This window comes from Oreochromis aureus, linkage group 15, assembly GCF_013358895.1.
Source record: "Oreochromis aureus strain Israel breed Guangdong linkage group 15, ZZ_aureus, whole genome shotgun sequence".
Classification (NCBI taxonomy): domain Eukaryota; kingdom Metazoa; phylum Chordata; class Actinopteri; order Cichliformes; family Cichlidae; genus Oreochromis; species Oreochromis aureus.
Window position 1 is genome coordinate 34,039,338 of NC_052956.1, and position 16,808 is coordinate 34,056,145.

Below are 16,808 nucleotides of genomic sequence, written 5' to 3' on the forward strand. Positions count from 1 at the left end.
ACATAAACCAGTGACACACTCCGGGGCCTGGTCAACCCTGGCAGGGCCTCCTTGGATGAGGGTGTCTAGTGATAATGGCTGAAACACCTGATGAATCCAAGGTCCACTACTGACGATGTGTCCCAAATTTAATATGATAATTTAGATCAGATCTCTAATCCCTAAACCTAACCAAGGAAAAATGGCAGATTAGCTTGAGTAAAAGAACGAAAGTTGAGGCACGCAACGATGTGTGCCGCTGGTAAAGTTTCTGGGCTGCTTTTCCTCATAACAGCCATGCCCCAAGATTTTCTCCATTTAAAGCAATGCATTGTCAGGGATGGTAACATCTAGTCCTTTTACTGAATTATTGTTTCACATATCAAAGGCAGAACAAATCAGGTGCCTCGTGTGAGAAACAGAGGTAGGTGGATGAAAACATGATGTCGTGAGGACTCTCACCGAGCAGCCAGCCCCTCTCTGCCTCACCTAATGGGAGTGAAGTGGATGATGAGTAACCTGGGCAGAGGGGCCTGACCAAAAGAAGACCTTCTGCCTGTATCACCAATAGGAAAAGGCTAGTGACGCTGGCTAACACAGGGTTTATAAGCTTGAAGTTAAATGGAAGTCCTTGGTGGGAAACAAGTGAATGAAGATCCTGATGTTATTCCCATTGTGCTAATCAGGAGTTTTATGATAAATCCATTGCTATTACGGCTGCAACCTATCTTCGGTTGATTGCTCTGCTCTGCTCTCCACACACCCCAAAAACATCTTTGTTTGACCAAAGGTGGAAAATCCAAAGATTAAAACTCACTCAGATGGAAAACACTCACATTACAGAAACTGCATGAACCCGCTGAATTCCCCCATTTATCCAAATGATTGTTATTACTGTAATACTCCTTCACAGCATGATGTGTCACTGTTAGTTAGCTAAATAACACCAACATACTCCTATAATAAAATGTACAATGTATATAATATAAAGTACATGGTGTTGTGTTTTGGACACAATATTCTGTCAGTCATAACATCAAAGCTCCAGTGGAGACATGTGAGCACTATTTAGCTTATTGTAAAGAGTTTCTGCAGCTCACATTTATAGTAGTACACTGTTTGCAATGCAGCTGTAAAGGCCTAACTACTTCTTAGAGTTGTGGCTTTTCTGCTTATCCCTTTGACTGGACTGTTTCAATGTTGCGCAACAGGAGCCAATGTGCAGCACTTGTGATTAAGAGCAAATGGCAATGGTTAACTTCAGCATGTCCATTTAGAGAGCGGAGCAAAACAAACACCTCTCACTCTGCTGATAATTCTGGATCCTACACTCAACTCAAAACAGGACATTTCTACACCAGTTATTGAAGCTAGTATAAGTGTTTAGCATCACTTTATACTGCGGATGCTGAATAATTAACCAGGCAGTGCACACAGCTACCAAGGGATCCCACAGGTTTATCACTGCTTTTGGAAATTAGATTTAATGTTAAGGGGGGGGGGGGTCACTGAATCTCAACATCACAATATCTGATTGGCTAACTGTGGTGGAAAAGCGCTGCATCAAAACCTTGTTTTATGACATTTATTATTTTTATTTCCTGTCCTCAACTGGAGCTTGTTTAAAAATGATTTTGTCAATCTGGGAATTTTCCTCAGTTTTAAAGGCATCAACTCTGACTGTGGGGTCCACAACTTTTGGTGTAACCAGCAAATACTATATGTTGGGTACACTGCAAACGGGCTGCTGTCAATTTTATTGTTGAAAAACAAAACATAAAAACCAATTGTACTGTAATTACTGGTAACTTACACTATACTAACTATACTATAAAAATTATAGTAACCTGTTTACAGTGTAGGGATTGCACCTTCATATATTAGCCATTACTTACAAGTACAGAAAAAAACTGTGACTACAAACGAAATAATCCCCATATTATGGGAGAAGGTTTCGAGATTGTATTTCTGCAAGTGCTTTTCCCCTCAGCATGGACTGTTAACGTGCATTCAACCAAAGCGTGTTCAACACTGAACACTGCTCAGTACTACTTGAATTATAAACTGAAACCAAAAAGCTTCCAGCATGTGTATATAAATCTGTATATTCAAACTGAGACATGCTGAGGTTTCAGAAAAGGAAATCCTGTTCTTGGGGTTAGTTTAACTACACATTTAGATAGACATGTTAATATGAGTAAACAAAGTTGAGTTTCATTAGTATGTCACAGTTTTTCTACAATGCTGCTGTAGTAAATAAAAATAAATCCATCAGCATGTCTCTTTGAACTTAAATCCTAAGAACATCATGTGTCAAATTACAGAAAAATTTCTGGTAGCTTATTGTCTAGACCGGGATGTCCAACTCCAGGCCTCGAGGGCCGGTGTCCTGCAGGTTTTTGATGTATCCTTGATGCAACACAGCTGATTTAAATGGCCAATTAACCTCCTCAACATGTCTTGAAGTTCTCCAGTGGCCTGATAATGAACTAATCATTTGATTCAGGTGTGTTGACCCAGGGTGAGATCTAAAACCTGCAGGACACTGGCTCTTGAGTTTGACACCTCTGGTCCAGACTGTAATTGTAAAACAGAAGGGTTTTACAAATTTCCAGATAAAGTGCTATTTTTTTTCCATTTTGGATCCACTGTGAAAAACATGCATTTCTAAAGTAATAGAGAAAAACAAAAAAATATCTCTGTCATTTGTTTATATATGACTTAATTATGTTGGTGTGGTATGGACACCTTGGTGGATCTTGATCAGCAGAAAAAGCTGTAAAACTTCTAAGAAAAAAAAAAAGTAGTCCAAAATATATGTCGTCATTTACAGTTTCCAGGGGGAGTCCGTGTTGGGCCGATTCTGGCCCCCAGGCCTTAGGTTTTACACACAGGTTATTTCCCAGTGAGTGAACCATCTTGTTGTCAGAGGATCTTGGGAGCTCTTGGAATGTGTGTGTGCGCGCACTCCAAACTCTCAAACTCCCGTCGAGTCAGCACTTTGACCCAGATATAAACCGCGACCTCCTGCCTTCCCCTCCCTCTTCTGTGTGGAGACCCGGCCTGTCAAACCGTTCACCAGAGCCAAACTGCATCAAAACAAAATGACCACCTCTGCTCAGCCCATATTCTCAAAGGGAGAGGACTGCAAGGCCACCTGGCACGACGCTAGCGCGGGCTACAATGAGGCCGACACGCACCTGGAGATCATGGGCAAGCCTGTGATGGAGCGCTGGGAGACGCCGTATATGCACTCCCTGGCCACTGTTGCTGCCTCAAAAGGTAAAAGCGGTTACTTGTATGAAGTGGCTTGTCCTTTGCCCGACACTACTCTGCGTCATGCGGGTTGTCCGATAATGGAGTCACAAGGCACTGTATGAAGGAGTCGGCACAGCAGGCACACACGTACTGTTTGTAAACACTTAGATGCCATCCAAATGATACTATATGAAAACAAACTGTGTGGTCAGATGAATGAAAAATTATGACATCACGTGGGAGAGAACCAAACAGGGGAAAAATGTATGTTGATGTTATTTTTTTAACTATACATACACGTTATTTAGTTTGAATGGAGTTTTCACACATATTTGAGCTTTTCTCTTAATTTACTTTTACTGATCTTGTGAGCACATGTGGCAGTGTGGTCAGTACTGGTGAGTACTACAACAGCTGTTACTTCACTCCAGGGACAGAGCCAAGAAATCAGTCTGCGGGAGAGGGGGGGTCATCTGCTTTTAGCTATATGTGAAAATAGGCTGATCCACACGGCCTCACAGACAGCCTGTGCACACAGCAGTCTGCACAATTTTGCAAAATTGCACAACTTTCTCACACTTGAAAGTGTTATTATTAGTATCCTTATTATTATTTGTTTAGGCGATTCACATTGTTCTTCTAATGAATGCATGCTTTAATCAGTGTGATCTCCATTGCACAGCATTGTTAGACTGAGGTCTTTTTACATTTACACAGTAATTTTACCACTTGTTTTACAAAATGACTTCACCTTTACGTGGAACAGTAGCTTTTCTTATGTTTTCACCTGTCATTACAAGTAAAAATGTTATTTTGCACAGCCCAGATACTTTCATTCACTTTCAGTAAGTTCTCTTAGTATTTTTAGATATTTTTACCTCATCTGCACACATTGTTCTGGGACTACACAAAAATTAATACATTGAAAAGTGTGAAAATAAGACTCGGCTCCTCTGACAGATCTTTAAAAATCCAAAAAAAAAGTCTGCTATGAAAGGGTGAGGCAATAACTAAAAGGCTTCAGCCCACATCTATTTATATTCCACTCTGAAAGGAAATTAAACCCTTTGGCCTTTCTGTTTAGCCACAAGTCTGAGTGTTATCATGAAAATCAGCTCCAATACTAGAATTATCACAGACATGTCCTGTAAAAGTACCGCATGTAAGAAAAACCGTAATATGATAATGGCCTCCCTGTAAACCTAGCTTGGCTGGAAAAGACACTTTGACAGCACATCTGTGTGCAGTCATGCAGAAATATTTTGACACTCAAGTCGCAGAATCTTTAGCAACATCTTTTGTTTCTGTTTTGCTTGTTCGGGTAGGTGGCCGGGTGCTGGAGATTGGTTTCGGCATGGCCATCGCTGCCACCAAACTCGAGTCTTTCCCCATCGAGGAGCACTGGATCATCGAATGCAACGATGGAGTCTTCGCCCGCCTGGAGAACTGGGCAAAGTCTCAGCCACACAAGGTCAGTAGGTCTGATGAATCGATAGGACACTAAGACATCAGCTGATCTACCCGCATGCAAGCTTATAATAAATTTTACTGTTCCTGGCCTTAAATGTGGCGGTGCTGATTAGTGTTTATGTTGCTCCAGGTCGTCCCTCTGAAGGGCCTCTGGGAAAATGTTGTCCCCACTCTGCCAGATAACCACTTTGATGGTGAGACAGATGAAGCTTAAGCTGTTTTCACATTTAAGAGTTACATTTTGTTTTTGTTTTTTAAAATGTGGCTGATTGACCTGCTGCTAACACACTGTCCTCCTCTCTCAGGTATCCTGTATGACACATACCCTCTGTCAGAGGAGACATGGCACACTCACCAGTTTGATTTCATCAAGGTAGGTAGTTGAACCTACCTTGTACTTGTGTGTACTTGTAGTTACTTACAGTAAGTTACACACAAGGAATAAAGTAAGTAAAACAATTTGAATGACCTAAGTTTGAAGAGATCAGTTCATCTGTAGTTTGGAGAGGCTTTTGGTCATATATCCTTGTATGCTTACATGTAAGGAAGGATTGAGGGTTTTTTGGTGTCTTCTATAGGGTCATGCTCACAGGCTGCTGAAACCCGGTGGCGTCCTCACCTACTGCAACCTGACCTCCTGGGGCCAGCTGCTCAAGACCAAATACGACAACATTGAGAAAATGTTTGAGGTTGGTGCAGTTGCTAATAGACATACTGACATTTAATGAGATGTAATGGCGTTGCTTTTGAGTTTCTAATGCGTTATAGGCTTAAAACAAGCAGTGCAGAATCGGGGACAACCGCTATGTTGCAAAAGGAGGACGAGCACGTAAAAAACAAAGATGCGTGTACTTTTAACAAGATTTACAAATGATAAATTATTGATTCATAAAATGTGATTTTAATTTTAAATGCACATCAGCTGAAGATTGAACCGGGTAGTCCACTCATAAACATGTCTCAGGCTTGAGCAAAAAAATTGTGACATATGAATAAAATTTGCCACTGTATCGAACTACCTGTACCTGTGAGTCTAGGACTCGATTGATTCGTCAGTGTAGCACAGCACCTGGATTGGGTGAGGCAATCACTGGAAGGTTAATGATAAACAGGAGTGTTCTGTAGAGGCCGATAACGCCGTGAGACTCCTCACGCTGACCATCTCTCTCCCCTCCTGTTAATGATTTCCAGGAGACCCAGGTGCCTCATCTGGTCGAAGCAGGCTTCAAGAAGGAGAAGATTAGCACCACCACCATGGACATTGAACCACCCAGTGAATGCAAATACTATGCCTTCTGCAAGATGATCACTCCCACTATTGTAAAAGAATAAAATATAAAGACACCACTGTAGATTTTTTTTTTTTTTCTAAAGTCTAATGTGCCTTTTCCTCTGACCTCTGCTATATATATTCAATAAACTCATCCCCACTCCTTTTACACGTCCTTGTAATTACAGTGTCATGAGTTTATTTCCCAACATTTCAAACGACTTCTGGAGTATTGACGATTTTAGCTCTAGCTTTGGGGGTCAGCACAATCACCTAGCTACAAATATATTTCAGTAACAAACATGAGACACCAGCAGAGGTGCATTTACACCCCACTGAGACTCACCTGTTTCAGGTCTTTAATCACACAGCATCTCTCACACCATGCGTAGCCCAGTTTCAGACCAGCGAATATATCACTGCATGTTCAAAGACATGCTTTGTAATGAGTTTCACAAAAGTGTCCACCATGAAAACTCTGCAAACTCATATTTATGTGAAATCTGTCTTTAAAATGCCAAATCGGTGGAAAAGTTTCCAGTAGTATTTCAGAAGTTATACTGTATGTATGCACTCATTGGCCACTTTGTTAGGAACACCTGGTCACTTGCTCATTAATGCTGATGTCTAATCACTACTGATATGGCAGCTGCTCCGGTGCAGTTACACATATAGACATGGTCAAGACGACTTGCTGAAGTTCAAACTGAACATCAGAATGGGGGAGAAAGGTGAACATTTCAGAGTGTTTCAGAAACTGCTGATCTGCAGAGATTTTCCCACGCAGCCATCTCTATGGTTGCCTTGTTGAAGCAAGTGCTCAAAGGAGAAAGGTCAGACTGCTTTGAGCTGATAGGAAGACAACAGTAAATCAAGTAACCACAAGTTACAAACTAAGATATGCAAGACCACCTTGGAGACTTTTGGATGGTAGAGAGAGACCCTGGTGTAAATCGTGCATGAAACCATGAATCCATCTTGCCTCGTATCCACAGTTCAGGCTGCTGGTGGTGTTTTAGTGTGGAGGGGATATGTTCTTGGCACGCTTTGGGCACCATAGTACCAACTTAGCATTGTTTAAACACAGCCTGCCTGAGTATTGTTGCTGAGTGTGTCAATGAGCACAGTGTACTAATCGTCTGATGGCTGCTTGCAGTAAGATAACACACCGTGTCACAAACTCAAATCATCTCAAACTGCTTTCTTGAACATGACGATGAGTTCACTGTAATCAAATGGCCTCCACAGTCACCAGCTCTCAATAAACGGAGCACCTTTGGGATATGGTGGAACAGCAGATTCACCTGCAGCTGTGTAATGCTGTCATGTCACTAGGGACCAGAATCTCTGAGTGATGTTTCCAGCACCTTTTTGAATCTTTGCCACAGAGAATAAAAGCAGTTCTGCAAAAAGACTGAATCAATAAAAATCCCATGAAAATCACCTGCTTAAAAGTGACATATTTCTAATAACTGCGCATGTTAACGTTCATCCTTCTACATAATGAAAGACACTCGTTTAAAACAAGGAATCAGCTGTCGAACAGTTCATCGAGGTTACCACAGAGTACACTGTACACTATGTTTTCATTTATGGTCTCAGATAACAGTGCACGTTATCTGAACATGTGGAAATGAGTTACCACCTGGCGCAGACTCATTAATCATTAGATGGATGTGATGATGCAACACCAAGCGGCAGTCAGGTGGGAAACTACAGCAGCTGGCAGATCTGAATCAGGACTCATATTTTTGCAAGTGCGCTTGTGTGCAAAACGAAGAAGCAAAAAAAACAGACCTTACACCCAAGAGTGCACGAACTACACACGAGGACTGAAACTTAAGTGATATATAAGAAATGAATCAGTCTGTGCATGTGCACTAACGTAAATCTGCTTATTATAGTCGCCTGTAGTTAAAGGGGAGCAAACAAATGCTAGTTACATGCATGCATTTGTGGTACAGTACTGTGCAAAAGTCTTGAGCCACCTCTTATTTCTTTATATTTTGTTTGGAAAATGGGAAATATGTGCCATAGTCTAAAGGACATTCAAAGCTCTTTTCTGGATATTAGCAGCTTGTTGTTCTGTTCTCTGTCAAGATGATCCCACAATGCTTCAGTAACAATGAGGTCCAGGCTTTGGGGAGGCTAATCCATGACCGATTGGGTTCTTTGTGCATTTTTCTATCCAGGCATGCATTTACTGCATTGGCAGTGTGTTTGGGATCTTTGTCATTCTGAAAACTGAAGCTGTAGCTAATCAGATACTTTTCAGAGGATATTGCATTCAAAATAAAAATGGTTAAAATTGAGTCCAAACCAACCTCTCGCAGTGAGAAGGAATTGAACCAGATATTTGAAATGTACATTAATCACTCCATCAGGCGTGTTGACACTGATCTTCAGTCTTGTGTAATTTGGCAGGTGTCAGCCTTTTCTCCCTTTTCCCTTCTTTAAAAACAGCTTCCTGACAGCCACCCTCCCACTGAGACCATTTCTGAAGAGACTTGATCGAACAGCAGCTGGATCAACTGAAGGTCCAGATGCATCTCTCAGCTCTTGTTTCAGGTCTTTTCTAGATTTTTTTCCTATTTCTTAAGAAGATGACTTTCAGATGCTGTTTTTTAGGCCCATCACTTCTTTCATTTTCCACTCGTCCAGTTTCCTCAAAATATTCAAGGATACCTGTTTCAAGATTTAATTTAAAATAATTTCTTTGCTGTTTTGTTTAGACACAATGTGGGTTCATCCCTTGAGTTAGGTGCCTTTTTTATGTTTGAATCATTCATAGGTCAGTGTTAAGTGGTTTAATAGATAACAAAAAATATTCCTAAAAATAGTTGGCTACAAGGACCAGACTGGAGATGAATAAAAAAGCCAAAGTCCAAAGAAAATCTTTAAAAGACCTTTGGAAACCTTTGGAGAGCTATTGCTCAAGACCACTTTAAAAATTACAAAAACATCTGGCTCCCTGGAGGCAAAATAAGTAAACTGCTCAAGAGCTTTACACATGACCACCCCCTGTAATATATCAAGGCGGGTATAGCAATTCAACTGTTTTATTTTAGAGCTTCCTTAAATTTTACTATTGGCTTGTGTTGCTGTAATTCTGGACGACTTAATAACTAAATATCAGATAAATCCTGTGGACTACAACATGTTTCAGCTCAGTGAGTCTAAACCATCACAACCTGCAGAAATGTTTTTAAATGGTTGATTCCTCTCACATCCTGCTTCCTTTTATTGAGCTTCATTATGTTGGTATACATTATAGATACACTGGTAAAACCACTGCTCATAAACATATAACCGGTTTTATTTTACTTTTGTGGAATTGAAACAATCAGATTAATGGAAGAACATAAAGCAAAGACCCTGAAGTCACAGTCTCTGCATACTTGTGTTTTGATTGTACAGTGGTAGAGCGGTCTCAACAAGCAGGTTGTTGGGTTTCCTCCCAGAGTTTAAAAACAGGCATTTCAGGTTTTGAAATGAATTTTGTGACTCAAACTTGGCTGTCATGGCTGCACGGTAGATAACCATAAAGTGATTTCATGTTTGAATTTTTAAGAAAACTCTATATTAACTGTAGGACACCTATGCCAGGCGATTTTCACCCATGTAATTCTCATTGTTTTTGCTTTAGAGCCATTTTATAGGTTACCTTTCTTCAATTTATGAGATGTTGTCGAGTCCAAATAAAAGAAGAGTAATTCAGCTTTTATAGCTTTTTTGTCCCATTATATGGGTTAAAATATACCTGACATTAGTGATAGTGTTACAAAACTGCACATTAGTGCTGTAGCGTTAATGTCAGCCTATTCCATTATAGCAGTACATGCAAACATACACTGACCTTTTCACTCCTATGTGTGCGTTTTAAGAGATCAACCTCAGAGCGAAACAATAAGCACACAATAAAAGTGCATTTTGCTTCCAACCACTGCAGAGCGTCCACAAACACCAGTGAAGGTCAGGGCTGGTGATCACAGGAGCCCCCTGGTGGCCGAGACTCGGCTCTGGCGTTCACAGCATCAGAAATGACAACAGCTGGCACGGGACTAGGTTTTCACGTAAGCTCAGTTTATTGAAAATAACACTTAAGATTCTGAAATATGCCACTCATATTCTATCTTCATGAATGACTGATGAGATATACAGTTTTTCTGATGGCTACTTGAAGACGTGAATTCAATTTAAAGCTGTAATTTAAATACCCAGCGTGTGCCGTCTGTAAATTACAACAAAGACTTTAATGAAGTTCGTTCCTGCAGCTCTACAAGGAGGAGGAGCGGGGCTCCAAATGCAACCAGAAATACAGTGTTTACAAAGAGACACACACACATATACAGATTGTTCACTTCCTGTACCAGATCTTTAATTTCTTCTCACGCTTAATTTTCTTCTGCAGCTGTAAAGTCCCGTAGAGAAGAGCCTCTGCAGTGGGCGGGCAACCTGCAAGGCAAAAGTATTTATAATGCATGTTTTAACAGAAACACGATGCCACATTACTGCACAACGACATTAGTATTGCGCAGTCATCTCCTATTTAAAACAATCAAACCATCTATATTTGATTACTGCTGATGACACAATTACTAATTTTCCTACTGCAGCTACAGATCAAGTACGAGTGGTTCTCTCCCCTTCCCATGCCAGCAGACTCCAGGCTGCCGTGTTTATAAATTATTACTGTGAAAAAGATGTTGATCTGGACTAGTGTGGACGGGGAACACAAGACCACAGACTGTGAACACACTAACAAATGTGAGAACTTGGTTTTATTGGTTGACTTGGTTTATTGGCTCAAATCTAACTGAATGCCAGTTCAGCTCCACTCAAGCAGAAAATATATGAAGACGGAAAAGGTCACAAATTGAAGAGGCTTGCAATATGGCAGCAGAAACCTTTAATTTGGTCATTCTTAATAAACCAGACTACAGAAATGGCAATCCACAAATATCTCTCCACTAACTGGGTGTCTAGACTACATTTTCCACTTTCATTAATAAGAAAATGTGCAAATTTGATCCTTTCTCTGTAATAAACTCTACCTGGAACATAAATGTCCACCGGTACGATTCGGTCACAGCCTCTGACGACAGCGTAAGAATAGTGGTAGTAGCCTCCTCCGTTAGCACAGCTGGAAAAGAAAAAAAAAATCCAATCAGCTCTCTTTAAACGTGACACCACAGCAGCAACATTTCACGTCAACGTCACAGCAGTAATAAAGACACACTGCCGAGTTTCACGTTCAGCTAAATTATGGATTCCTAATGACACAGAAGTGTTGTGTCCTAAAACCCAGCCTTGCTTTGATTGTGCTCGACCTTCTCCTCTGCAGTCTCTGACTGTGTGATTGGCTGAGCCTCAGACTGCAGCTCAGTCTGCTTCCCAGCTGCTGTCTGAAGGCTGAGCGGAGAGAAGCCCACTCCAGCTTTTCCACCACACTCATATTTGCTTTATTTACATGCAGCAGATATCATGTGATTTCACGCAAACAGTTTGAAACAGTCTCTCTCCTTTGATTATAGCGATAATCCTGTTGTTGTAATGAGTGTTTGCACTTACACAAAGCACTCGTTTCACTACCTGGAACTGGGACAGGCTTAGTTTTATCTGGTTGACAAATTCTGTGTGCACTAAGAGCAGAGGTGTTGTTAGGTGGTTAAGTTTATTTCTTTTCAATCACTTCTTCATTTCTTTGTTAGTCTTTTGACTTTGCCTCTTTCTTTGCAATTAAAATAAAAACCTCTGCTAAGCCAGGTTTATGCTACTTCTCTCTTTCCTAGCAGAGCTGATCATTAAAAAGCTCATCGTGATGACCCGAAGGTGTCGGGATCCTCAAATCCCCCGCCCCATCTAGTGTTGCAGTGAGGGTCTGACTCTACAACGTCACAATTTAAGAGTGTGCAAAAGTAAAAATGACAAACGTGCCAGATTATTTGTCTTTGTAAGACTGAAGAGATGGGTGCACAAACCAGCTTCTTAACCTTTATCGTTAAAACCAAAGTTAATGGGTTGCAAGTCAAAATTTTAGTTTGGAATGAGCAGCTTCAGCACTTTGATCCAGTCTCTTTATCGCAGAAGCCCAATATTTCTTTAACTGCCCCCCCCTCCTAAAAAAGGAATGACTTGATCAGTGGATCCATGGTTGGAATAAAAAGATTAGAGGAGATCTCTTCAGGACTTACCTTCCCATGGAAATGACATATCTGGGCTCAGGCATCTGGTCATACACCTGTTGGGAAGAAGAAGCGGTTCAGACGCTCTTATATAATGTCTAACTAAGAACTAATCTGTAGATTCAGCTGGAGGAGACTTCATGCCAGTCACTCAATCCACCGGCAGGCTGCTCATAATCCAGCCAGCGTTTGCTCAGCTATCCTGCAGACAGACAGCACTGACTGTGTCTACAAGCTGTGAGTGAAAACACATTTTTTTGTTTCTCCTTCAATTCCCAAACCCGAGTCAAACCTCACACTTCAGCTAATCAGTTAAACTGCAGTTAGGTGGATGAAAGTGATGATGATGATTAGTGGAGGCCCTTTTCTCACCTTGCGCAGGGCTGGAGCCATCTTATTGGTCAACGTTCCTGCCACAATCATGACATCTGCCTGCCGGGGACTGGCTCTGAACACGACTCCAAAGCGGTCCATGTCGTAACGGGGAGCCGCCATGTGCATCATTTCCACTGCACAGCAAGCCAGGCCGAAGGTCATGGGCCACAGAGAGCTCTGAGGAGGAAACAGCAGTCATCGTTTGTGCCGTTTCTGGGCAATAGGCCACAACGTTCACATCGTGATCGAGGTTTTGAGGACGTTTACTGTCTCAATGTGTACTTAGCTCTGTATGCGCGTTATGTTAACGTGAAAGCAAAAAGTCTGCAAGTTACTTTTGGCACTTTAACCCCCTGTAGTCACGCTGGTGTGTCTAAATCACGTAACTAATTTAAGATGACGTAGCAGCAAGATGCAGCCTCGCCAAGTCTCTGTTTCAACTTGTGTTGAAAGCCTGGACTTCAAACTGTATACTATTTTTCAAACTGTGTTGATAAGCCAGAAAAAAAAAACAGAGTTATGATAAACAACTTGCACCATACTTTCTCCTGAATACTGTTGTAACAGATGTTGCATCAAGAAAAAAGGACAGCGCTCGAACAAAGACAAACAAATAAACAAGAGAGAGAAAGAAAAAAAAAAAAAAAAAGAAAAAAAAAGAGGACACCCCTTTCCTATTGGTGGGAAAATGCACCACGTCAACCAATATTAAATTATATGACAACACGAGGCATTTGGTTGCTTAGGAAGAGGGGCAAGTTTCGGGAGTGCCGGCAGAGAGCACGAGCGATATCGATAGTGAGTTTTTAGTGAGTTTGGTGTGAATGGTTAGTGTGTAGTATTGTGTAGTTGGTATGGAGTCATTTGTTTGATTTTGTGTGGCAAAACAATGAGGTGACTACTGAAAATAAGAAAATAACTGAAAAGCGAGGTTGTACTGAGGCGAATGATACCAAACAAGACGAGATCAATAGTTTTTAAAGGTGAAATATAAAGAGAAAATCAAAAGCAGTCGACCCCAGGGGGTTAAGATCCATAATACCACAGTTACAGAGACACATTTACAACGGGCTTCAGGTGATGGTGGAGTCGCATCACATGCTGACAGAGAACTTGGTTTTATTTCCAGATGTGCCTTGTTCTCCATTTGGCATGTAATGAAAACACAGTGCACATACCCATGAGTCTAACCCAGACATGCAGCACGTTAACACAGCTCACAGCTTCTCATCTACTCACCCTGCGAGCCCAGTTAACCAGGTCGTCCAGCTTAGTGATCACATACTCGCCCTTGCTGCTGGCTACAGATGTCGGTTTGGCTGCAGCCACAGCTGTGCTTTTCTCTCTAACTGGCACCACGCTGCAGAACCAGGGGGGGGGAAGAGACAGAGCAGAGCTTTACCATGCACAGTAGTTTCAGTGTACCCGTTACCACAAAATCAGTCTCATAAACTTACCTTGTGCTGGTGTTATCATTTTTAGCAGTGCTGTGCAGGCTCTTGTGCTGAAGAGCAAAAACTGAAATGGGCCTGTGGGGACAGAAGTAACAATTAAACAGAGCAGGACATTTAAATGTTAAAACCACTCTCAACAATAAAATAATACACCACAAAAGCTCTCAGCTTCATAAGAAGACAGCATTCGAAATGTTATCATCATTTGATGGTACCGGGTGACGGACAGATGGGGGGGATTTCTTTGAGGAGGATGCGATGCCAATTTTGCCTGAGCCTTCAAAACTTGGTGGTGCTTTAAAGGATTAACTTGCAGGCTGGCTGCTGCTGCTTGCCAGTGTGGAGGAATAAAACCTAACAGCAAATGTTTCAGTCTTTGTTTTATATGGAGGTTGCTTCATCTTGTTATTTTCTTCAATAACAAATTCAGAATGTTGAGAAGTAAAATCGGGTCCACTCTATATTTGTGACTACGTTCTGTTATTTTTTTTTTAAAGATGACCGCATACAGAATGTATTTGTACACAAGTATAAAAAGCAACTCTTATGAAGTGTGTGATGCTGTAACAGCTGTAATCAGGACAAGGCCGGATTAGAATAGGTGCATCACACACTTCATGTGATGCAATACAAGGAACCAGATTAGAAGGTTCTTACCTTGTTGAAAAAGAGCCAAATATGGCCAGGCGAGGTGCTGCAAAAATAAATACAAAACACATTATTACACAAGAAACTTTAACTACTGGAGAGAGTGCAAGAGCTAGAGGTGTATAAATGGGGCCTTTGCTCAAACTATGCACAGAAGCATTTTTGCAAGCTATAGGAGCAGCACCATGTCTGCACACGAGAAGCACTTTCTCTGCATGTCTAACTACACTGCAACATCTGTTCACTTAAAGAATTGTCAGCAACCAGCTGTTGACAATCCACCAGAAATAAAGTGTAACGCTTAAATGTTATTATAACCTTAGGGTTGGGGAAAAAAATCTAGGAATAGAAAGGTTTTAGTTTTCTTGTAGTCTGTAACATATCAAATTAAAACCGAAAAGTAGAAAATGTCTGCCTCGTTTCAAAAAGTACTTAACTTTTGCTTCTCAAGCTATGGTGATCGCAAACTCGGGTGACAATCCAAAAATTGTTAAGTTTTTACACGAAGTTTGGTTCCATGATCAGCACTTCGAACCTGTCGGCTTGCACTGGGAGCAACAAGCCACCAGCTTTAATCCAGTATGGATGCAGTCATTAGTAAACTAAAAATAACAGCAGTCTGGGTGGTTTAAACACGACATTTATCAAAGTCTGTTTCAATATCTGTCTAATGTGACTGCTGGCAGCTAACATGGCTAGCCGCTATGCTAACACAGACAGAGCAAGGTCAGCGGCGCTTTCCCTAAAAGTTACAAATCCGCCGTTAAATGCAGCCAGGCCATCGAGCAGTTCACTTCCCTGGGCTCATTTTTAAAATACTCAGAGCAGCATGAGTATAAAAAGACACCAACGGCTACAGAAAAGCGTGTAGTTTCAGTCAAAACATCACTCACCTACCAACGCCGCCATCTTTGGAGGTTCTGGTTACGTCAAACGGGCTCTTGTCGTGTCAGAGTGCGAGCTGCTGGGGGCGCTGCTGCCACGTGACAACAACCACATATTCGAGCTGCGCACTTCAAACCAGCTCAAATCCTCAGAGACTCATAATCAAAACCCCCAAAACAGACAAACAATAATCTCTAAAATTACTAATACAATCCTGCTGGAACATTTTTAGACTCTGACTTTTAGAAATATTGAATTTTCAAAAAGATCAGAAATCTGTGTCACAGTGCAACCCTGAGCCAATCGCCACATTTAACCAGCAACCAAACAGGTCTGATGCTTCAGAAGGCCATGTTGGGGTCACATTTTACCTGTCAAGTACAAGAATAACAACATATCATAATAAAATATATTCTGTAGCCTAAAATAATGTTTTTTCAAATTAGTATATTATTATAACTCTGAAATTCTCATAAAATCAGTGCATACATGTCCAGATGTCTATTTATTATTAAATAGACTGATCACAGTTATTATTCGAGTCTTTAGATAGCTGTTTGGCGCCTCCAGTGGAGTCACATTGCTACTGACACACTTGAACGTCTCGGATTGTGATTTATGACTGTAGTTTCTCATGTATATGTGTATGTATGCATGTGCAAAAACCTCTGTGATGCTAAAAAAATAACCTCAGAAAAACTGAAGTGAAGAGTATTCACAGACGCTGTCACCGTGACACATTCAGACTGAGGTTAACTCACTGACCCTCACACGTTTTCTGAGATGCCTCACATCTGATGCATGATTTTATCAGTTACATCCCACCCACAGTGGTTCCATGCCCCATCACTGGGGCCCACCCCACAGTTTGAGGTGCAACTTAAGTTTCTGTGCAGAGGAAGCAAAAAGTAAACCGTTTGAGGGACGTGATTTATGTCATCAGTCAATAAAATATTTACATTTTATTTTATTTATTTATTATTTTATCTATTTTAGAGCAAAACCACACATTTCTGTTTCATTACTGGCCAACTTCACTTTACTTCAGAAATAGTGAAAAACACCAGTGGGGTTGTGACTACTCTTACTCTGGAGATTATTAGAGCACATTAACAGAGCTTTGACTTTCACTTACATGTCAGGTAATCAGAGCAGCAGCAGGGACAGCCTGGCTCTTCTGGTTGAGCTGCATTCAGGAGCATGTTGTCATAACAAATACATTTATTAAATCAAATCTATCACATTCGAATAACGCTCTCATGTCACCAGGGCTGATTTATAGCT

At 41.1% G+C, this 16,808-nt stretch overlaps 2 protein-coding genes across 3 annotated transcripts; one reads left to right on the plus strand and one right to left on the minus strand.

The window, feature by feature from the left end:
* The first annotated feature begins 2,976 nt into the window (after window positions 1-2,976).
* gamt (guanidinoacetate N-methyltransferase) lies at window positions 2,977-6,159 on the plus strand. Its single transcript, XM_039598534.1, has 6 exons — window positions 2,977-3,261; window positions 4,563-4,708; window positions 4,838-4,901; window positions 5,013-5,080; window positions 5,286-5,396; window positions 5,899-6,159. Exons 1-6 carry the CDS (start codon window positions 3,084-3,086, stop codon window positions 6,037-6,039), a joined length of 708 nt encoding a protein of 235 aa, XP_039454468.1. The 5' UTR covers window positions 2,977-3,083; the 3' UTR covers window positions 6,040-6,159.
* A 3,880-nt stretch (window positions 6,160-10,039) lies between these two features.
* On the minus strand, window positions 10,040-15,647 carry ndufs7 (NADH:ubiquinone oxidoreductase core subunit S7). Of its 2 annotated transcripts, none has more exons than XM_039599492.1 (8): window positions 15,533-15,646; window positions 14,649-14,685; window positions 13,995-14,066; window positions 13,777-13,906; window positions 12,535-12,714; window positions 12,172-12,218; window positions 11,032-11,120; window positions 10,040-10,432 (listed from the first exon to the last, which is right to left on the minus strand). In XM_039599492.1, exons 1-8 carry the CDS (start codon window positions 15,546-15,548, stop codon window positions 10,335-10,337), a joined length of 669 nt encoding a protein of 222 aa, XP_039455426.1. In that variant the 5' UTR covers window positions 15,549-15,646; the 3' UTR covers window positions 10,040-10,334. The 2 variants fall into 2 exon arrangements, with proteins under 2 accessions (XP_039455426.1, XP_031593125.1); XM_031737265.2 differs by having other exon boundaries at window positions 10,335-10,432; window positions 13,777-13,897; window positions 15,533-15,647.
* Window positions 15,648-16,808: the final 1,161 nt, after the last annotated feature.

Bases quoted from the DNA above. Each gene is read 5' to 3' on its own strand.
- gamt (XM_039598534.1), top strand. From the start codon at position 3,084: ATGACCACCTCTGCTCAGCCCATATTCTCAAAGGGAGAGGACTGCAAG. The intron at 4,902-5,012 runs GTGAGACAGATG...CTCCTCTCTCAG, and splicing joins GCCAGATAACCACTTTGATG to GTATCCTGTATGACACATAC. The intron at 5,397-5,898 runs GTTGGTGCAGTT...AATGATTTCCAG, and splicing joins ACATTGAGAAAATGTTTGAG to GAGACCCAGGTGCCTCATCT.
- ndufs7 (XM_039599492.1), bottom strand. The intron at 12,219-12,534 runs GTGAGAAAAGGG...TCTTCCCAACAG, and splicing joins TGGCTCCAGCCCTGCGCAAG to GTGTATGACCAGATGCCTGA. The intron at 11,121-12,171 runs GTAAGTCCTGAA...TTTCTTTTCCAG, and splicing joins TATGTCATTTCCATGGGAAG to CTGTGCTAACGGAGGAGGCT.